General features: G+C 45.5%; 1 protein-coding gene across 1 annotated transcript; it reads right to left on the bottom strand.

Moving 5' to 3' along the window:
• Window positions 1–527: 527 nt before the first annotated feature.
• On the bottom strand, window positions 528–21,606 carry slf2 (SMC5-SMC6 complex localization factor 2). The gene is made up of 21 exons (XM_083774724.1): window positions 21,470–21,606; window positions 18,782–18,956; window positions 17,587–17,736; window positions 16,766–16,942; window positions 15,278–15,332; window positions 12,827–14,766; window positions 12,316–12,392; window positions 11,316–11,417; window positions 8,458–8,625; window positions 7,644–7,755; window positions 7,287–7,374; window positions 6,994–7,135; window positions 6,806–6,893; window positions 6,108–6,284; window positions 5,304–5,398; window positions 4,594–4,681; window positions 3,990–4,106; window positions 2,909–2,986; window positions 2,698–2,784; window positions 2,220–2,288; window positions 528–1,509 (listed from the first exon to the last, which is right to left on the bottom strand). The coding sequence occupies exons 2-21, from the start codon at window positions 18,890–18,892 to the stop codon at window positions 1,318–1,320; spliced, it is 4,113 nt and encodes a 1,370-aa protein (XP_083630850.1). The 5' UTR covers window positions 18,893–18,956; window positions 21,470–21,606; the 3' UTR covers window positions 528–1,317.
• Between the last annotated feature and the right edge of the window lie 1,779 nt (window positions 21,607–23,385).

Genomic DNA, 23,385 nt, shown 5'->3' with positions numbered 1-23,385 from the left:
CCCATCTGGGGACAAAGTGGAGGAACTACACGTCTGTTTGTCTATTGTCGGATTTAAAAGGCCCAGGTGATATTTAGATGTAACGGATTAGATTTACTATTGCTCTTAATATTCTCTTGATTATGGTCTCGTCTTTGCAGGACAAGCATGTGTGTTTTTCTTTCCTTCTTTATATCAAATGATAATCACCAATGACAAAACGATATAATTGCAGGACCCCCAAAAACCAGAATGGCACCCTATGTGCTTTGGGGAAAAAACTGTCTACTATTCCACAATCTCCGAATGCTATATAGCCTGGAACTACACCGAAATGCTAATACGAGTAAGGAAGCTGCCATTTCTGTTCACGAAAATATATTTAAAAATATCTTTAGAGCTTTCTTTTTGAGCTCTCAGGGTTTTCTTGCCGCCTCTTCCGCTTTAGAATTCTGTCTAGTCTCTATATTCAGGCCATAACACATACCGGTATTCATATTGAGAATGAGAGCTTTCAGTTACATACCATTGCGGGAACCAAATTAGAAGGCCATTTTCAAAACCATTTTAATAGAATGATCGAAACTCCAACAGAGCAATTAGAAAACAAAACAAAGACATACGGTGTTTCAATAAATTACACAACTTAACAAAAGATTTAAAGGCAGTGAAATGAACACAATGGCACAGAAGAACAAATTTAAACAAATGAACACTTTGGTCAGCAATATTGCACCTAATAAAAGTAATAAATCAATAATCTGATAACAATCATATCCCCGTTCCCCCCCCCCCGGGTAGGAGGGGCTGGAAGGAGCGCCGCGGCTTGTGATTGGGTGAGACGGGGCCCATCGGTGAGGTAGGGAGCACTCCACTGTGTTCATTGTAGGGTAAGACGAGGATTTACAAATCTCTGCCTATCGGGTAGTAACTCGAAACGGGCTGAATCGGCTCAAGCGAACTTGAGCCACGAGAGACACCACCGAGCTCGCTAAAGCGAACGAGTTGCCGTGTTCAACGTTGCGAAGACCCCACCCCTCCCCCGTCACGGTCTGAATCTATAGGGCGAAAGTCCCTCCCACACGGTGAGGGAAAGCTAGAGCCATATTAGTAATGCAGAGTTACGACAACTCCCTTAACTTCATGGGGCCAGGCTCTTCTACATAGACTTTTTTTTATTGAAAAGGGACAACTGGAAGTTTACGGAATGCATTGGAGTCTATGGGCTTGCACGAGCACATGAGTCATGAACCACGTGACCAGGCTGTTTTCTGCCCCCTCTTATGTCTTAACTCTGTCTTACTCTATGGCTCTGGGAAAAACTAGTTTGTGTCCCGTTCAGCCCTGCTGTCCAGCCCTTTCCTTCTCCTCCTCCTCTTCCTCCATCTCCTCCTCCTCCTCCACCACCACATCTTCCTCCATCATCTCCTCCTGCTCCACCTCCTCCTCTGGGATGGGGGGCTCCTCCTCCCCCTCGGCACTGCTCTGACTGCCAATCCTCACAGGCTTCCAGTAGTCGTACAGCTGACCCTGGAGGTGGACAAAACACGTGATAAACCAGCTGCAGTGGTGATATCATGACTGCCATAAAAGTTAAATAAGTAAGGGATAATATCTGGCTAGGTGGTGGTCATTGTCGGGAGATAATTCAACAACAGGGAGTTTAACCACCGAGGCGATTCATTGTCACACATATAATCGCGATTAACGATGCGTTTGTGTCGTGTTCGCATTCAACACTGGTACAATTTGTATTTGCTTGCCTTTTAGGCTTCCTAATCACAAATTGCACAAGCAGATATGACAAATAACGTAAAGTAATTGACAATATATACAGTCACAACACCAACTTTGATGAGGCAGTATTGCATTGTTTTCGAAATATAAGGTTTTCTTAATTTCCTGAATTTTTTTACATTTTGGAGTTACAGTAGGTGGTTTCTTCCCAACAGCAGAGATATGTAATAATTGTGACAGACCTAACGTGAAGAACAGGTGCGTAGGAGCAGGCAGTCAAAATGGAATCACGCACACTTCACTTCACTTAGATGACGGTCAGTCAGTGCGACCAAAACGTATTCTCAAAAATCACTGTGGCTGTGAGTAAAGACAGTGTGTGGGGTGTGTAACGTACTTCTCCCATGTTTTAGAATCTACTTTCAGGCCAAGATTCATGAACCCTTAATTGCGGCTTAAAGGAGACCAGTAGTTTGTGACTGACAGGCAGCATCAAGACTTACATTCAGAGGTCTGGTCCTCAGAAGCAGCATCTGCCAGCGGGTGTAGATCCTCGCCACCAGATCCTTCACCTGGAAGAAGGAGAGGAGATGAAAACAATGGCATGTACCTCCCAGACGGGCCTGGGCCGTGGCTCAGCGGTCCAGGCACCTTGGCTGGTAATCCAGTCTGGCAGTGTGCCGCGGGTTCGACTCCCGATCCCGACGGTTAGGTTAGGCGTTTGAGGTAGGTTGTCGTTGTCGGACCAATGACTGGTCGGAACACCCCTTAAGTTAGTTGATGGCATTCTCAGGATATTCGGCTGCTGAATGACAGACTTGATTCTGGATTACTGCCACATTGTTTTAACCAAACAAAGAGCTACGTCTACAAAAAGGCAGACTATTCAAATTAGTTTTGGAAGTCTGTGTGCAAGTAGTCGCCATCTTAAACCGTCACGAGAGAGAGACGGACATAAGAGAGACAGACAGACAGACTTACCGTGCTGCGGTAGAGACACTTCTCACTCTCTCTGATGTGAGACTTTATGTGGAACTCCAGTTCAGAACACAGCGCAAGCAGCTGCTCCTGAGGACCACACAGCAAGGAGTCAGATATGTTCTTAAATGATTGATAATGTCTTTATTTTATGAATCGATCAAATCGATTAGTTCAATTAAGCGCTGCACCCCCTACAGCATAGCCGCCGTACCTTCTGTTGTGTAGTGTAGAACTGGAGATTGGACGCTTGGTTCATCAGGGTAAGAAGGCTGTTACACAGGTAATAGCTCTGAAACACACCATGAAAACAAAGGTTTAAAAAAGAAAAAAAGACAAACACACTCAAGAAATGAAATATTATAATTAAGTGATATATTTTGTTTTACCCCAGCCCCCTCCCATGTTGAAGTCGCATACAGATAACCCATTTGACCACGAATGTAATTTAGATGATAGAATATAATCTGCTGTCGGGAAGAAACCACTTAACTCCAAAATGTTCATTTTTCAGGAAATGAAAAATAAAAATAAACCAGGAAATAAAGAAAGCCTTATATTCTGAAAACAAAACAATACTGCCTCATCAAAGTTGTTGTTGTGACTGTATATATTGTCAATTACTTCCATGAGAGGGGTGGTGGAGTTAGCCGTTTTTTAGGGTCCAATGGAGTTAAGAGGTTTTGTCCAAAGCACTTTTTACTACTTTTCATTGGTTCAATATTTTCGAAACGGACTGGGCTGTGGCTCAGTGGTCCAGGCACATTGGCTGATAAGCCAGTCTGGCAGTGTGCCGGGCATTCACTTCTAGTCATTTTTACTAGTTGACTAGTTGCCTAGTTTACTAGTCGACTAGTTGTTTAACTACATATACAGGTATGTAAAAAAAAAATAAAGGAAAAAATATTTGTACATTTTAAAACTGTGTACATTGGTGACTAACTATAATCGACCCCCCCCCCCCCTCTCTCTCATTAGCAGGCAACAGTTCAGCACTGTCTCTCTCTCTCTCTCTCTGTTCCTGCATTGCACAACAGCGCCCCGCCCCCTACTGGTACTCATACTGGTGTTCATTATACCACACAACACACAAGGAAAACTCCTTAGACCAAGCCTCTATAGTTTCTTGAGGCAGTACACTAGTTCTCTCTGCATTCTGTGTATCTCGCATACACGGAAGTATTTTCCTTGCATACATTTATTTACCTGGCTTATTGTGAGTGGCTCTGGACAGGAGTGTCCGCTAAATGGCAGACATTGTAACTGTGTATTGTTAATTGCAGTAAACTCCTGACCTGCATGTCCAGTGAGTCCTGGTCGTCGTCTTGGCTCGGCTCCCTGGCGTTCTGCCGCAGGCCGTGGAGGAGCGTGGACGGACGCATGTGCGGCAGGAAGTCGCGCAGGGCAGACAGCTGTGGCAAGGAAGGAAGGTGGGATAAAAGAAGGACAGTCAGAGTAAAAAAAAACATCCATACAGAGCAAAGCGACTGTCACTGTACCGCCCAGGATGTAAAGACGCTACAAGGCGGTCACACAAAGAAACAGCGTGATCCAGTTGTTCCAAGGCCGTCGCCACCAAGAATGATCATTATAACGTCAGATATATTATTTCACACTACTAGGTGCGGTATGAACTAGTGCTGCACAATTAACCGAAACAAAAGACACCTATGGGATCGCATTTTGTGATTATTTTTGCCACAAGAGATACTTTAAGAGAGATTTAAGTCAAGCACTTTGATGTCTGTTTAAAAGCCACAGTAGTTGCCTTGGCTCCAGGCGCCACATTTTGAATGTAGTAATGTTCAACAACAGACTAAAGACAATACATATTTTCATGAAAAAATAAAAGAGAATCATGTGAGAATCATGGTCTCAATTCTTGAGACAATAACACACCTGGAACTCTCCAACGGCGGGCTGGTATGTGCAACTTCCATCCAGGAGCATGGAAATCATGCACATACTGAGGTGTCTGCGCAATTCCCTGCACACACACACACACACGGATGCAAGATAAAAAAATATAAATAAAAATAAAAATAAAAAACGAGAAAAAAAACAGACCCAATATAGTTATAGTTTATTATACAACAGGTAGTTTCGAGGAAGCAATCTGATTGGCTGAAACAGCCTTCTAGCCATGGTTCAAACGAGCACCACTCCACACCTAATGAAAACAAAGAATTCAGCTGCTCTGTCTCCCAGAACGCAGCAAACTCGGTGGCTAGGCTAGCTAAGTTTCTTGGGACATTTGTGGTCGTAGTGACTACATCTGTCATTAAAAATATATGTTTCAGCGATTTTCTTAGTTTTAAGGGTAACTGTTGTATAATTGCAATATTACACTCGAGGGGGTGGTTTAACGTCATTAATGCACGCCTGCGATGCTGCAGGAACGAGCCCGCAGGGCGTGTTCCGAAACGCAGTTAAACCACCCCCTCTCGTGTAATATTGCTTAAGTCACAAGCTCTTGTTAATACTTTTCATTGGTTCAATATTTATAAAACACACAAAAATATCCAATGAACATCAATGGTTATTTTTGCTACCCTTGCACGTCGAAAAAAGGGCATTAATTTATGGAGAACAAAGGGTGGGAGCCTTACTGTCCACGGTCGTGAAGAGGCAGCTTGCTGACCAGACTGCACATGTTGTGGTGGTCAGCGGTCAGGCCAACCAGAGCTGCACACATCCTGGGGAGCTGAGGGGAACACAACATGACAGCGTTATATTAATCCATTTAGACCCGAGGATGCATGTGTGTCACCTTAGCTTTTAACCACTTTAGCCATTATGTTTAACTTTAGCTGTTGAAAAATAGCACATCTACATAATAATATCTTTCTAAACCAACTTTGATGATGGAGAGGGCCACTATATTTCCAGTCACTTCAGAGGGCCACATTGCATACATTGTCGGGCAGAAATGTATCTCCGCATTATATTTTCTTTTTCTAAATGAATGCCCTAGCCACCTGACCCTATAGCTGTCAATGTTATTTAGCATGGCTGTGTTGTTGAACACACAGCCTAACATCAGGAAAGTTACATGACCCAGGTGATGGCAATAATACTAATCACCGTAGTCTTACCGTGCAACATGATAACTCCTGTCGGGTGCCGGGTAGTCGTCAAAAGTTGATTTCTCCCTCTGTCATTTCCTCGTATTTCTAGTTTATTTAAATAATGTCATACAAACGTGTCCAGTGCATAGCCTACTGCAGGCCTGGTTGACTAGATTTAGAAGACATTTTGATGCTCTTGCTACCGAAATGATCAATATTTATATGGCGAATTTAACATGCATCTCTATGGGGGAGAAGGACAGCTTGTCTCCTCGCTGCCTATTGGACATGGATGGTTTGGGGAGGGACGTAGCGAAGGGCCAATTGTGACAACCCTGGACTCACCGTGTCGTCCCAGTCGCTGACGTTGCTGACGAGGCTCTCCAGCAGACATGTCAGCTTCTCCAGATCCTGCAGCACCAACTCCACGTCCAGGCTCAGTCTGCAGAGCACCGTGAGCAGCAGCAGCAGCTCTGCGTCGTCATACGCACATGGACACAGACGGGAGCAAAAGTCCAGGTACTGCACGCGCGCGCGCACACACACACACACACACACACACACACACACAGAGAGAAAGAGAGAGAGAGAGAGAGCATTTAGACCAGTGGTTCTTAAACTTTTGACCCCCAAAATTGATAATCGTTGGACGCGGACCCCCATTTGAAAAGATATACCAGGGAAGATTTTTTACGGGTGGCTCTAGCGCTGATATTCTCTCAACCATTTTAAGTTCAAGCACCCCCAGTTTGACATGCATTAGGCCTCAGAGCCCCATTTAATGGCATTTCTATCTCTGGAACCCACATTTATATTGTACATTCTCAGAGTTACAGACCCATAAGGATTGGTTCCTATCTATCATTTAGCTGGGGACTGCCTGGAACTCCCTCACCAGACCCCACTTTGAGAACCACCGATTTAGACCAGTGGTTCCCAAACATTTCGAGTCGAGACCCAAAAGGTTAGATTAGACGTTTGCCTGGCTGGGACCCAAACTAGTGAAAACAGCAGACGGTCGAGCAGAAGTGTGTTGACGTTACCTCGAGGACGTAGTTAAAGTTGTGCAGAGGGAACGCACGTGGTTCCCCACTGCTCGATGGGCTCTCACTGCCAATATGGATACCTTCCCTAGAGACACACACACAGTTTAAAACATTAGCCCACATGTGACACTATTAACCGATATTGATGTGTGAAGACTAAAGACTGTTCATGATCAAGGACTCACAGAACATCTCCCTCTGTGAAGGCGGGCTGGAGGCTCTCGTTAGGATACAGGCCCACGAAGGGAACTCCCATGTTCATGAAGACCAGAGTGATCTCCGAGATGCTGGGAACCCACACCGCAAACTGCTGGCATCCATTTCTCACTGCAAACACAAAAAAACACACACACACACACGAAATACAAAAAGGTTCATAATCTCTAGGGTCGTTTCCGAGCTGTACAGAGGATACATACAGTGTACATTCCAGCGATGTAAATTAACAAAAAGGGGAGCGTAAGGTAAGAATGCAGACCTCTCTGATCGGCGGCGTTGATGGCGATGTCGGTGAGGGACTTTAGGATCAGCGTGGCGGCCATTTGCTCTTTGTGCACCGACATGAGCTGAGGAGGGGAGAAAGTACATGACAATGACTACAGACTTCTCTTTGGGGTCTTGAACTAAACATGCCCAAGATTAGGTCGGAAGTTGGAATTTCAAAATTTTGAATGTCACACTTGTGTGAAGTGAGGGGCGAATCACACACGTCACTGCTTAAAGCAAACATTCAAAGTCTATAGACGTGCCTGGCCTGCCACATAATCACACAAAGCCTCGCGTTGGAGCCGCTAGCGGTTTACCGGGGGCGCTGAGAGCACGGAGAGTACGTTACCTTGAAGAGGAACCGTGTGGCGTCGGGGGGGCAGTGATACGACTCATACAAGCTGTAAGCGCTGGTAGGAAGGTCAACTCTCAGGTGCTTTCTGAACTGAAAGGGTCCCGAACTATCGGAGGGAGGAAGAGAGAGCCCAATGTATAGACCATAATGCAACGGCAAAGTTAATTAGTTATAGCACATTTCAACAGAAAACATTAATATAGTAAGTATTAAGTGCATCTCAAAAGTCAACCACATGTCCCAAGTCGGGAGAGGCGGAAACGGCTAAAAGTATGCAGGATTAAATCATGTGTTGAAATCCTAAAGCCTCCCGAAGCAGGAGTTGACACCAACGGTTGCCCGACTGCACGTGGCAAGAAAATGAAACGTTCGGGCAAGAGGAGTTTGCTTTCAGGTTGCGCCGTCGATGCCAAGTGCATTCTGTGCACACCTTTTTACAACTAGCAGTTGCATTCGTTTCACTCCTCCATGTTTTACCTTTTTCTAGTGCTCGGATCACCGAGCTGTTGATCCTTGAAGCACCGACCGTGTCTTCTTTACCTCCACTGATCACAATGTTTTTGCTTAGCAGTTGCACTCATTCTGGTTTTTCAAAGTGACTGTCGCCACTCTGTATTTATCGATTGGATTTAACCGTTTTGTGGTTTCGTTTTTTTTCTACAAGCGCAAATTTGACCGATCATGGAAAATATACTTTTCGGGGCAAGTAGAACATGACCTGTACTTGCCCAACGGGCCATGGGCTCCCCACCCACCTCTGAGACCTTGGTGTCAACCCCTGCCAGAGCCTATAGTGTGTGTGTCTCACCAGAACAGAGTTGTCTGCATGGTCCCCTGTGGCGTGGCGTTGCACTGTACGAGCTGCAGGGAGTCCTGGCTGAAGATGCGTCCGGCGCTGTCCAGGTGGAACACCTCTTCCCCTGGATGGACGTCACGCATGCAGCTGGGGGCCAGAGCGTAGCGCTGCAGGAACTCCCTGAGTGGGAACACACACCAGTAAGATGCCTTAAGGGCGAGAAGCGACCACAGCAACAAAAGCTTGAAAACTTACAAACAAAGGCTTGTCAAAGCACACGTGAGGAGGGAAAGGGCAAATTACAGGTGTAGTTACATAAAGCGTCTGTAGGTGTGTCGTGTGTGTGTGTGTGTGTGTGTTTGTGTCACTGTCAGCGCAGGCAGACCTTCGCACACAGCCGCGTCAGAAGAACCTGACGCCCGACGTCAACCCCGGCTTTTTAGACAGCTGGTGGATGGAAAAGAAGCTCCACCTCCGCGGCTGACTGATGTGGAATAGAGCGTTTCCGGGAATCTGTCCGTCACGTCAGTCAGCCGCGGAGGTGGAGCTTCTTTTCCATCCACCAGCTGTCTAAAAAGCCGGGGTTGACGTCGGGCGTCAGGTTCTTCTGACGCGGCTGTGCGCGAAGATGTGCCTGAGCCCTGTGTGTGAGAGCAAGAGAGTAACAGGAAGCTGTTAACAGGAAGTGCGTGACAGCTTCCTGCTCGTTTTCATAGCAATTGCAACAAATATACCAAACAAACATGGATCAACCCATTTAGACCTGAGGTCGATTCTACAAAATGTCGACAGTTTCTATGGCAGTGAGTGGTTCTCAAACTGTCTCATCTCAAGGACCCCCAGAATTATCTGCATTTGGCCGCCCGTGGGTTAACGGGTTAAACAAGGATGCTGCTGGGGGCCATAGTGTAAACAAAGTGTGATGGTATTCTTTTCTTAAAACCATAGAAAATGACTTCCATTTCGATAGAAACTCAAAGTATAGTGCGTTTGTGTTCCTTTGATACAAGCCAGAACACAATCCATCCTTTGTCAAGTCCCGCCAGTGACTGTGCCAGTCTGCACACCCATTGGTTGCAGTTTCATGGTTGGACAAAAATCCACTCTCTTCATCCACTACCATTGAACTAACGTGTTTTTCAGTTGCATTCAATTCTTATTTTAAACTTGGTGTCAGTAAAAAGGAACATCACAGGTGCAGCATGGTAACTGGGAATATCATTTTTCTTTTTTTTTCCAAAAATGATGTTTTAGCTAATTCTGCATAATCAAAGTGGAACCAGGTGGAACAAGGCAGAAAGATTTGAGATTGAATGGTCATTAAAATAAACATGCTCTTTGAGACTTTCAAGTGGGCAAATACTGCATTCAAGCAGTGTTGATTTTAGTTTTAGTCAGTCTCTTGAATAGTTTTAGTCACATTTTAGTCACCTGGAATGTTTTAGTGTTAGTCTAGTTTTAGTCGACTAAATATCATGAGATTTTAGTCGACTAAGGTCACATTCTCACCTAATACTTCGGTAGACTCATGCGTATGGGCGGAGATTTGGGGATTCTTGCATATTTAATTTGCCTTCACACAGTCATCCGTAGCAATTGGAAACGCAGCAGGGGGGACCTTTATCAATGTGTTCCATTCATAAACCTAGCCTACAACACAGCCTACAACACAGTGAAATCTATGGTGATAAAATTATACTCATAACATGCATGTGTCGTGCCGTCTGGGACTGGACCCCCCCCCCCCCCCCCCCCAGCTCTCTCGCTCTCTCACTATACACATGCAGCCACGCCACGCACTTTTGGGCATGGAGGCACAGCGCTGAGCACACTGATATAACAGACAGCAGCGCAAAATGTTTACAAGTTTATCGAGATGAAAGTCCCTGCTCCCCAGTCACCACACAGTGACAGCACTCCATGTTTACGGCACAGACAGACAGACAGAATATTCTGTAGGCTATAGTACACTGCAGTGTTTTTATGTGTTTTCTTAAGCAATTGATTAATGTACTCGTCCTCATTTCGATCAGGGCTTCAGTCTCCTCATTCGACCACGTCTAGTATCCACGGTAACGGGACATCTTTGCGCTGCGTAAAATATGCCTTCTCCGTCTCCAACTGTGTTCAGCTCCTCACCCGCCACATTGTTTGCTTCATTTCCTTTATTTACTGCGGATTGCATTCACACCTGCACCGAATCGTAATCAAGTGCGATTGGAAGCGAAGCGAAACCCCCGTTTTTGCTCGGAGTAAAATGCGGTTCTTTGATACGCATTAGGATTCGAATGAGCCTTCACACCTGCCAAACGAAGTGCACTTTCTGAAAATGCGCAGCAGGATTCGTTTTAATCGCAGCAAAGCTCTCTAACTAGTGTTAGTGTTAGTGTTTTGGCGGGCCTTGATTCCACCGTAATGGCTGATTTTACATTTGAAAATAGCTGATCTTGTAGATAGGCTATTTTCAGCAGCATGCAAACAAGTGTAAAATTACTTGTGTCTTTTACTTATACTGGATCTCTTGTTCACTAGTTCCTTCCTAACATTTTAGTCTTTGTCAGTATATTTAGTCTTAGTCATCGTAGTATATTTAGTCTTAGTCATCGTAGCTTAGTTTTCATTCAGTGAAAAAAAGGTAGTCGACGAACATTTTTCGTCATTGTTTAAGTCGACAAAATCGACACTGCATTCAAGGCAGTGTGTGCTGTGCGTCTGTTCAGGGTGATCACGATCATCATTTTAGTCCATGATTAATTGTCAGAAATATTAGTTGATGATTCATTGTCAGAAATATTAGTCGATTAATTGTCAGAATTAAATGCGACTGAAAAGAAAAACTTCACCATAAATTAACGCTGCCATTAGCTTACCGCTGTTCAGCCCAGATGGCGTCTTCTTGCTCGTCCTCTGCCTCTTCGCTCAACAGATCCACTTTACAGTCTTCCAGCAACCTGCTCTCGTTCGCCTTCGATCTGACAGACAAACAAGACACGTTAAAGCTCTACCATGTAACTTTACTTAGTGCGCAAAGTGTTTATTTTCAGGTTCGAATGCAAGTCAGAACCTGCTCGAGTGGGCAGGCTCCATTATCTCAGGTTCGAATATGATTATTATATTATACAATTGTTTGCGAACGCAGTGAGCCACTTACTATGACAGCAAGGGCTGAATGTCTGTGTGTGTGTGTGTGTGTGTGTGTGTGTGTGTGTGTGTGTGTGTGTCCCGCTGTTACACCACCCGCCCGCCACCAGAGGGCGCAGCTGTAGCACACACACACACACACACACACAGGGCGCAGCTGTAGCACACACACACACACACACACACACACACACACACACACACAACCAACCACACACACACGAGCTGCGTTCGCTTCCCGCGTTTGCGCGTCTTACTTGTAATATTATCTATCGATAATTTTCTTTCATTAATTTGAGAAGCGTGTTTTTATAAAGCAAGGCTTTTTGCACACCTACAGGCGACAGGTGCGTAGGAGAAGGTAAGGTGCCCGACAATGAAAAAGAAAAAACACTGTCTTCAAATGCAGTGAGAAAACTTTAATAGGGAAACGGCAACGTTTTGGCCTATGCGGCCTTCATCAGGCTATCTTTCGTGTTTTAAAATACATTTGAAATAAGATGGATGGAGATGGTAACAAATCGATTAAACACTTAGATGATATTTTATACTACCATTGCCGCACAATTTTATCATTGTCTTATCTTATTAGAGGTGTGTAGGTGGTGGGGGGGGGGGATTCTTGAAAAATTGTGATTCTTATTATCAACGATTCAAAATCTATTCACAATTTCCAAAGAAAATGTGTTTTTTGTTTTTTTTGCTGGTAAAAGTTACAGTGGTTCTTACTCGATGGTGTTTGTGATATGAAGCAGTGTCTGATCCAGGGTGTTCTTGTAGTGGACCATTTTGGACGACACAAGGTGCTGAAAGAGAGAGAGAGAGACAAACGGGTTATTAGATCTGTAGACCCAGAGAGAGAGACAAATGTATTTGGCCACAGACCCCCCTCCCCCCTATCTGAAAAAGAGTTTGTGCCAGTGACCCCCAGAAGAGAAGATCGTGTTAAAAATTTCAAAATTATTAATTATTGTTATGTTTTTCAAAATTATCTTTTGAATAGCCAAAGCAAAAATATGGCAATGGTTAAAATGATTGTAGAGCTATATAAAAAATATTTTGGTGGGGGCCACTGGGGATTCTCGGACCCGACTTTGAGAACTACCGATTTAAAAAGGTCTCCCAGTATGATGGTAATTAGGCCACGGCCCAAAAATGTGGCTTGCCTCCCAAGGGGGGGAGACGACGATGCCCCCTCTGGAACCACCCTGGGCTCAAGGACCCCTACTTAAATACTTACAGTATTGGAATGCTCAGGTTCTGGCATGGCCGTCTGCCTGGTAATGCGGTCCATGAGCTCCCGCATGGAGCGCATCTGCTCCTCCTCCTCCTCCTCCTCCTCCTCCTCACAGCTGCTGCTGGAGGAACTACTGGAGCTCTGGGACAGCTTCATGTCCAGCTCAAAGCTCAAGCCCACTTCCAGATCCAGAGGGTCCTCATCCGCCTGTGTCTTTGCGGCCCGTTCGGCGCACACCACCCCAGGCGTGTCGGGAGAAGAGTGAGGCGGCATGGCGGAGTCGCTGCATTCGGAGGCGGAGGCGATGTCTTCTTCCTTCAAAACAACGCTCTGGCACAGCCGCGCATTCTTCTTGCGAGGAGATGTGCGAAGCAGCATGGCGGAGTGGCGTTTGGAGACAGCTTTCGGAGCGTCGCTCTGAAAGAGCAGCCGTGGGTTCTTCTTGCGAGGAGATGTGCGCCTTTTGTCGCTGCGCTGCCGGAGCGAGGAGGCGAAGAACGGGCCACTTGGGAAAACGCCGCCTCTTTTAAGACGCATGTATTCCAAATTCACGCGGTCAAGTAACACCACTGCCATCCTTTGCAGTTTTGGAATCAGTTGCAGAGTTACCCCACACTGTGACCCGACTCTAAACATACCGGAGTCCGCCACTCTGTCGGAATCAGACCCGCAGCCTACATCGTGCGTGGCGGGGGGGCCCTTTTCTCTGCCAGTGGCAGTGTTTTCTGGTTTGTGTACAGGGTCAGGAGTCAAATTAAATATGTCATATGTCATATGCCCCCCTAAAGCCGGTCTCTTGTGTTTTAATGACAGTCTTCCAACATATCCAGCGTTTGGTTTTAGCTTAGTAGACGTATGGTCTGTGCCTCGCCTCTCCTGTCCCCTTGTACTCGTCTCTCCTTTTGTGTCATCTCTTCTCTGGTACTTGACCAGTACCTCTGTATCATCTTTTCTCTGGTACCTGACCTGTACCTTTGTGTCATCTCTTCTCTGGTACTTGACCTCTACCTTCGGCTTTGACTGCTTTTGGGAGACTGTACTTGCAAGAGGAGGTGGTCCTTTGTCGTCGACCTTCCTTTGGCATTTTGCAATCCAGCTGTTCAAGCTCCCATCCTTTGGCCCGTCCCTGGACCATTTGTCACTCTGCTTCACAGAGAAAGACAGGGGCATCACCCCGGATGTGGACGGTCTGTGTGGCTGTGACAAGAACAGTTTGGTCACAGGAGACTTGGGTGGCTGCGACAATGCCCGTGGGGTCAGGGGGAAATCCGGCATCTGTGGCAAAGACAGCCTGGACACAGGAGACTTTGATGGCTGCGGCAAGGACAGTTTGGTCACGGGAGACTTTGGCGGCTGTGGAAAAGCCTGCCTGGTCAGAGGGGACTTGGGAGTGGGTGACAAGGACACGCTGGTAAGAGGGGACTTGGGAGTCGGCGACCAGGGCAGTCTGTTAAAAGGAGAGTTTGGTGGGTGTGACGATGGCGGTCTGGTCACAGTAAAGTTGCGCGTCTGTGACAAGGACGGTCTGTTGAAGGGAGGCGTGAGTTTCGGTGACCCGTACTGATGTCTGGTGAGGGGAGACTTGGGTGGTGGCGACAGGTAGAGTCTGGCCAGAGGTGACGACGACTGTCTGGCCAGAGTCTCTGATGCGGGCGCGACCGACAAAGTTGTCTGCACGAGTTTCTGCTTTAGCGCCGAGCATGGCGATCGGCCAGATGCTGGTGCTGTATGGAGACGGCCATGGGCTGTCTTGGATGACAAGACATTGCTGGGTGAAGGCTTGGGTGCCAGTGAGGATGGGGAGAGGGACTGCCCAGCGCTGGTGCAGACTGGTGATCGTGTTGGTGGTACACAACTCGGGTTCTGGACGCATAACTTCTTGGCAGAGATGTCAGCGGATTCAGATTCCCTGGACCTCTTCATAGATACGAATGTGCTTGCCCCTATAAGAGAGAAATGGACATGAGCATTCGCTTTACTTATTGCGTTTGTAGCAGGCAAACTCCAATGCCAGGTAAACAATATCTGTACAGAGCTCTGTATCATATACTGTAATTATCCTCACTAATAAAATCCCTGAATAGCCACAGATTCAAGGATTGTCTCTGACTAATACTGGAACGTATGTTCAGTAAAATGTTGGTCTGCTACTGCCATAAAAACAAAACAGATAATAATAAAACAAGCTATAATATAAGTTAAACAAAATGTAATTTGATTGAAACTGACCATTTACATGGAATTGCATCTTTTTCTTTTTTAAGTTTAACTAAAATGTAACTGCAATGTTGAGCACGAATAAAGCATAATTTCACACTCGTAAATGTGTGAAGTGAATAGTGATCATAAGGTTTGGTTTAACTGACTGACGTCAATAGCAGTTGGATCGGCCCAAATTCAGGCAGCCGAAAACCCACCTCGAATAATCAAAATGCAGCGAAGAAAATACAATACCTGGTACGGACTCCCCGTTTGAAGCGTTGTCCTTATGCTGTTGGGAGGCACAGTCCTGACAAAAGAAGAAAGCAACTGGTTGAAACAGGGAGCCGAACATGTTGCACAACAGCACTCCCCACAAATTGGTCTAATTTATGACACATTAGAGCAGAGTATTCAGTTTAAAATCAAAGAAAACTCAACTTGACCTCAACGGCTGCCAGTGCCTTCACACAAACTAACAGAACGACAAGCACTCTCTCAGATTTGTGCATTACAATATGTCAAGGGCCAAAAAATGAGCCAAATGCCTGACAGGACCACCACTAACAAAATACAAATGCTTTCCGATGCAAGACTCACGTTTGTGACTTGCCAAGCATGCTAGGCTAGCATTCTCCATCCGTCCATCTATGGATATTGGCTCTGAATCGGAGGCCTTCCCCTTACTAAGACTAGTTGCGATTCAGCCATTAACCCAACTCAGCCAAGCTCCAAATTCCAATGCGTTTCTCTTTTTACCATCACATATAAAAAGGGCTTTACCTGATGACCTACCATAGGCCAGCGTGGAAGAGGAGACAGTGAAGGTTTGCATGCAGTGGAGGACGGCGACATCATGCCTTGTCGCGTAGGTGGCAGCCGGAAAGGACTGCGAGAGGTGGATGGCGACAATGATGGATTGGGTCGGGTCAGGGGGTTCAGTAAACAAGACATGTATGGCTTAGAAGACGGTGATGGACTGGGTCTGGTCAGGGGGGACAGTAAAGGACTGTATGGCTTAGAAGACAGTGATGGACTGGGTCGGGGGGACAGTAGTGGACTTCCTGGGTTAGAAGACAGTGGTGGAGTAGGTCGGGGGGACAGTAAAGGACTGTATGGCTTAGAAGACAGTGGTGGACTGGGTCGGGGGGACAGTAGAGAACTGTATGGGTTAATAGACAGTAGTGGAGTGGGTCGGGGGGACAGTAGAGGACTGTATGGCTTAGAAGACAGTGGTGGAGTGGGTCGGGGGGACAGTAGAGGACTGTATGGGTTAGAAGACAGTGGTGGACTGGGTCGGGGGGACAGTAGAGGACTGTATGGGTTAGAAGACAGTGGTGGACTGGGTCGTGCGTTAGGGGACAGATAAGCACTGCATGCAGCAGAAGAGGTCTGCGACAGGGTCTTGGGGTTAGAAGTGAATGACGGGCTGTTCCGGGCGGGGGACATGCTGCATGCTGCAGGGGACTTCGGCAGGATTTTTCGGATTGTCGGCATGGTTTTTGGGATTGTCGGCATGGTTTTTGGGATTGTCGGCATGTTTTTTGGGATTGTCGGCATGATTTTTGGGATTGTCTGCATGGTTTTTGGGATTGTCGGCATGGCAGTTGACGGTGACAGGCCATTTCGGGTGCCGCATGCCGTCGGAGATTGTGATGGGGTTTTGGGGGTAGGCAGTGGCAGTGACGAGCCGTGTCGGGTAGGCGACAGTGAAATGAGGTTCCTGTTGGGGTAAGTTATAACCTTAGAGGGTTGGCCACCCGACAGATTCCACTGTCCACACCCCACTGGATTCACAGGGATCCGGTTTGGGAAGGGTACGACGGTCTTTGAGCAGGGTGGTGAAGCCTCCTGGTTATGTGTGATGTAGTGGGATGGCAGAGGGGCTCTGTGGTACTGGGCAACAGGAATGGGTTTAGCCTAACAGAGCACAGACGGACAGGGGAATCAATCACATCAAATGAAACACATGAACGAACAGGCCAAGAACAGCAGATGATACACTTGATAACACGATGAGAACACTTCATCTTGTCGCTGTTCGGGGGGGAAACCCGTTACTTTCAGGAAATGGGGAAAGAATCACCTGTTCCAATGTAGTTATTATTTAGTCACAACCTCTTTTCATTAGTTAAATATTTCTAAAAGCCAGACGGACTTAAAGTGGCTATGACATTTCTACAACTGAGCAAATAGAGCCTGCCTGCTTGCTCATGGAAGAAATAAAACAATTCAGGTCAAAATTTGTTGTCAAACCAGAAACAAAAGGATCTTGATAGAAGAGCAGGGAGACAAATACAACCACCCCAATAGTAAAAGTTATATATTGAATTAACATACATTACCATACAGATTGGACAATATAACAGTTTAGTCATGATTTAAAACAGGTTAAATAATTTAGAAGACCTAACAAGATCAACACTGACAGCTTGTAGATCTATCATTTCCACAACCCCCCCCCCCCCCCCAGACCAATCATTTAGAAAACAAATCAAAGTTGAAATATGGAGACAAGGTTTCTGCCCTACACAGCAACGGATATTACAAGTGTAAACAGCTACCTTGCTTGATTCCTGTGCCTGTGTCATTGCGCCACATTGCATTCCATTGGGAACTGATGACGCCTGAGGTATGGTCACTTCATCTGTGCTGCTGACGGGGAACAGACAGCGCTGGCCGAAGCTCTTCACTGGACTGGGGCTTCCACAAGTCTCATCCTCCTTTAAAAAAAAGAAATTATCACATAGTGATATTTGTCAGGTGAAAGAAGCTCTGTCTCCGTTGTGTTCTCCCCCTCCCATATTTAATTTAATTTAATTTGTATGATTATTGCGTGTATGTTTGTGTCACAACCTCTCGCCAGTTGTTTGCATGCTCTGTCTCTGTTGTGTTTCCCCCCACCCCTCCATATTAGTCTGATTATTATTTGAGTAACGTGCATGTTTGTGTGTCACAATCTCGCGCCCGTTTCAGCCGTGTTTGGTTTGAAGTTATATATCGATACTAGATACCTTCCCCGTCACCCCGTGCAGTCTCCGTCGTGGCTGCCAGGAATATTTGACCCTCTCCTTGAACCCCTTCCCATTGGCCAGAAGGCAGCTTTGCCGTTGGTTGGTGTCCCATTGGCCAGAAGAGCCAATCAGATCAGTCGATCAGCCAAAAGCAGCGAATTGGTGAAATGGTCGCGTACATTTCATGAGCGATATCCGAGAATGGAAGCCATCCTCTGGTCTTCTTTTAAAATATGTTTACATTTTATTTTAGAATTTCCATTTCTGATAAGCAGCAAGCTAATAATATGCTTCGGTTATTTTGATTCATATATTAGTGCGCGGCTGTAAAGACGAAGTGGAAGCGGGGAGGAGGCGTTACATCAGCACATTTTCAGAGATTCTGTGCTCCAGACAGTATGATGGAAGCATTTCAAAATTGCAGGAAGCTACAGTCTATATGTCAGCTTGTAGACCTGCCGTTTTCATAAAATGTTTTCTTTCCTGAACTTTTTTAAGCCTTTTCATAAAACAACCACAATTGACTAACTGAAATTAAAAACATGAAATCCAAATGAAATAAAATAAATCACACCCGTGTGCACACTGAGTGGTGCAACTCCCCCCCCCCCCGCCCCTACTGGTACTCATAGTCATATACTGGTGCTCAAAAACGTCACATAGGTAGGTGAACACAGACATTGCTGTTCCTTGGAGTGGTTGCACCACTCAATAAACCGGTGAAAAATTAAAAAGCCATAATAACCTTAGGCGGGCCCACCCTTCTGATGGGACTGAAGTAAAGTCCCGACTTGTATGGACCGGTTAACCCCTGAGATTGGGGGGAGGAAGGCAGCGAACCACTCCCGGAATCCATCGTTGTGGCTATATCCAGTTCAGCAGTCGGTTCTTATGATCCGAGAGGTCATCATAGGGACCTGCTGGAAACAGAAAGGTACAGTAGACCATATAAAATACGATGACTAAACCAGTCTATATCCATATTATAGTTCTACCACATCTATCTGATATCAGCACTAGGTCGGCTCGGGCCAAATATAGGGATTGTCATACTAGATGTCATATGTCATATAGCCCAACGTCCTAGTCGGATATCCACATATATGGGTCGCACCATGGGAGCCAAACTGCACCCGGAAGTTCGACAGAATGCACTGGAGTCAATGAGAGCTCAGTGACCAGCTCATGAACAAACAACATTTCTGAAATATGTTATAAGGTTTCCATGATGTCTAAAATAAGGAAGCCAGAGTTACATTGTGGATTGTGGTTACATGTTTAATGTAACTTCCTTCAGTGACCTTATTTTGAGCACATTGACTGCTCTTCAGTCATTGAAGAAGAGAGCTACAGTGATTTTCCAAAAACAGCAGATCACTTCATGATGTGTTGTAAAGCTTGTAGATCAACCATTTCCGCTATTTTGCATTTTTGTTTTTGAAAGAAAACATTATAAACTTTATTAAATGTGTCAGTGATTCTCTTGTATATTCAAGTTAGTTGACATATCTGCCTTGTGCAATTTGTGATTACCAAGCCAATATGTTGCAGAGAGAAACTGCAGAGGCACTCTGAAATGACCCAGGAGCGTACCTACGGTATGTACCCCAGGTTCTCTAGGTTTTCAATGTAATGGGTCCCGGGACCCAGGGGTGGTCTTTTAGATGGGTCCCAGCTCCCAGTGTGTCCTACTTCAACGATGCTAACTGCTAAGAGTACAGTACCGAGTACAGTACAGTATTGCATCCCAGGACCCCCGGAGGGTGGCATGATTGAGTTCTTTCTCAGTTTAATTTATTTGTTCCCCGCCTACAATAACCCTAAGGCAGGGGTCTGCAACCCAAGATGTTGAAAGAGCCATTTTCGACCAAAGATAAATTCAAAATCTATCTGGAGCCGCAAAGAAAATTACGCATTATAATGCAGCTTGCCAAGCTTTATTATCTCCCGGGTTGCAACGAAACTAGCAGAATTTAGCATGCTTTCCCTGGAAATGTCGTTCAACATTACTTTTTTTGTTGTTTGATAGCTTCTCACTGCAGATTAAACATACAGGCAGTCAATCTGCATTGGCTGTGAAGGCAAAAGCCTCTGTCCACGAACTGTTAAAAACTTTTGTTTTTCGTCGGCTATCTTTATTTCTCTCCCTGTAGAAGCCATAGCATAGCAGTCAGCAGCCTCACACACCCACCGGTTTGTTTATAATAGACACCTGGCTGGCACTGAGTGTGTCGCATGCTATGACGCAAATTTTAGTTTCGTTAAGTTTTCCAATTTTGTAAAAATGTGTAGAATAAATATTAAGAATGCTTGTCACGTTTGGCCTCCTACAGAAACCATAAATGAAAAATAATTTATTGCTACTTTTAATGCTACAGGGAGCCACTAGGGGTGTGCTCTAGAGCCGCCTGTTGCAGACCCCTGCCCTAAGGTAACTGGGGAACATAGAACCTCAGGGGAACATAGGGTTGACCCATTGGGCAATAGAGGGTATGCGCGTGTCATCATCATCAAATGCGGAAGTTATGCAGGAATGCCTACTGAGTGGCAAATAAAATACTTTCTGGCCTTGACAGCCCATGCATCCAAACAGAAAAGTCATATCTGATTGCATTAAACAACATTAAATAATGTTAAACTCACTTTGCCTGTTGCTTTGCCACTCGATGTGCCATTCATTTTAAGCATGCGCATACCCTCTATTTGGGGATAATGTCGTAAGTTCTTGCAAGTTGCTTGCAACGCGTTGTGTTGCAATGCTGCAATGATGTCCTTGAAATTATGGTTGTTTATCACTGCTAGAACGGTAAACATCTTCTCTTATGGGGGTCCCTGGCATACCTTTTCAAATGGGGGTCCGCGCGGGGCCGCGGGCTAATAAATGTCGATTTATTTTGGCGGTCCTTGAGCTTGCACAAAGTAACCAGCCCGGGACGAAACCGAAACCGAAACCGACAGGCACAGTACACAAACTCAAATGGACGTATTATTATTATTATTTACGCTCTACAGTTTCTATTATAAAAAGCACGATCACAACGTTGCCCCACTCAAAAACGTGTTATGTATCAACGTTTCGATTGATTGATTGAAATATGTATTAACAGTTTGCAGAATTACAGTACATTTCAAGCACAACTCAATACAATCAAAGACTGTTAACTGTGAGTGGACGAGCCAATAAAGCATTACACTGACTTGTGTCTACCTTGTGGCTTGTGACCACTTTAGCTGACGGCTGCTAGCTGCGTCCATGTGTACGTTTAATTTTTAATAATAATGACAGCGTGTTGTCGATTAGCAACAGACCCGGAAGTGCGGTTGAAATCAGGTTAGGTTTGGTTAGCGTCATAGTAGCATAACAGCAGCAGCCTAGTTCCAAACCAACAGTTACAGGACGATGCACTCCTTGTTCTGGGATGGGGTTTCCTACCTCTATGACGTCCTTCAAATCTGTGGTTCTTCTCCTTCGGAATGCGACGCAATGCACGCCGCTGAAAGTAGAAAATTATGCTACTTTATCCGCCTTCGAAATAGTAGTTAAACTGTTCTGAGTCCAATCTCCAATCTCTCTCTCCGTGTGTGGAATCTGTGGATCCCGCCTACCGCTGTACACAACCCAGTGTTGCCAGGCCAGGGTTTTGCGAGGGAAGCAAGCAACCAGGTCTATGAAAACAAGCCCAAAAGGATTGATTGATTGATTGATTGATTGATGTGAAGTGAGGGGCGCTCTTATCATCGTACATCATCATGACGTACGTAACATGTCGATTTGCTCAGGCACATATGACGTAAATTCCCCATTCATTGTCAATGGGAATTTTACAGAAAAACAACCCCAAAGTCGCTTATAATAAACGGACATGGCAACACTGACAATTACGGGGAAAATGATGCATTGTGGGACCTGGTGTCTTCTTCGCTGTAGTTTTATGACAAGTGAAAGAATCTATGGAATCCGTGTTTCTCATATTTAACATTTTCATATGCATATGCATTTATGCATTCATATGCATTTATGCATTCATATGCATTTAGCCATCTTTTTTCTTTTTTTTGTGCCAGGGATCCCGATTCCCCATACAAAATGTGTGTTGAAATGTTAACTTTTTTCCGTTTCCCCATTTTCTATCTATGCATAGCATGGTTGCATCGATTTTGATGATGCTATATTTAACACATTTGGCTGGGGACCCCATAGAGGGGACCCCCTGGAACCCTGACCCAGTGACCCTAAGGACCCCTAGGGATCCCTGGCCTGGCCTGGGCCCCACTTTGAGAACCACTGAAAGATTGCATTGTATGCTTTTATTGATTGATTGACTACTTCATTAACAGTTTGTAAACAGACAGTGGTACATGATTGTTAAACACCAAAAGCCATAGGCCTACGTGCTTGTTTCCATTGTGGTCCGGGGTATTGTTGAAGTAGGGCAGTAGGCTATTGGCCGGGTTAGGGTAGATCCCAGAGATTTTTGAGTGGTGCAACCACTCAAGGAACAGCAATGTCCGTGACTATGTGACTATGTCCGTGTTAACCAAGGGGCCAGCTAGGCACTCCAATGTTGAAGCGCTGGGTAAGAGGAAGGACTGCAGGCGGACCAGTGGATTATTGACGAGGAAACCCCGTGCAACCGAGCGCTCAATGTTAAAGCCCAGCTGCACTTCCGCATTTGGGCACCAAAGTTTGGTGGGATTTTTTAGGTATAGGCCTATCCCTGTTTTAATGAGTATCTTGAAGACCAGGCCCAATGCAAGTTGTTTAGCTCCCTCTGGTGTTGTGTTTGTGGACGTCTTTATCATTTGGAAGTAGTTTGACAGGTAGGCCTATGACTGTCATGGGTGTCTTTGTGGTGTAGTGAGTGCAGTGGTTCTCAACCTGTGGGTCGGGACCCCCAGGCCCAGGGGGGTCCCCACGTGATTTGGTGACAGTAAAGTGAAAATAAACTTTTAAGGCCTTTTTAATAGGCCTACCTAAGAAAGAACAAGACCTTTCCTACGTCAAAAGTAATCAACAAACTACTATAAAAATTGTCAAATTGTATAAGAAAGAAGCACAAATTGTGAAAATAGCCGATCATCAAGCTTGCATTGCGAGCTTCACCTTGAGTTGTTACTCAACTCCTAGAATTCCAAGTGCTTGTGTCCTGATGGGGGGGGGGGGGGGGGTCCCCAATTCAAATATGAACTCACAGCCTGAAAAGGTTGAGAACCATTGGTGTAGTGTACCGGTATATCTGGTCCAGTATCTGTTTTAGGTGTGTTCTAGAGTGGCAAAGTAGTGATCGAACCAGTTTTGTTTTGAGAGGTCTGAAGCTTTGTTTCAATGCCTTTGACTTGAGGTGAATA

The sequence above is a fragment of the Protomyctophum parallelum genome (assembly GCF_964188405.1).
Source record: "Protomyctophum parallelum genome assembly, chromosome: 10".
NCBI lineage: Eukaryota > Metazoa > Chordata > Actinopteri > Myctophiformes > Myctophidae > Protomyctophum > Protomyctophum parallelum.
This window is presented reverse-complemented; position numbering and strand designations above follow the sequence as displayed.

What these genes read in the sequence shown, in the direction of transcription:
- slf2 (XM_083774724.1), bottom strand. Translation starts at nt 18,892, where the DNA reads ATGGATTCCGGGAGTGGTTCGCTGCCTTCCTCCCCCCAATCTCAGGGG. An exon ending in AGGACTCACTGGACATGCAG is followed by an intron (nt 2,987 to 3,989) that starts GTCAGGAGTTTA and finishes GGTGTGTTTCAG; the next exon opens with AGCTATTACCTGTGTAACAG. An exon ending in TGAGGACCAGACCTCTGAAT is followed by an intron (nt 1,510 to 2,219) that starts GTAAGTCTTGAT and finishes GTCCACCTCCAG; the next exon opens with GGTCAGCTGTACGACTACTG.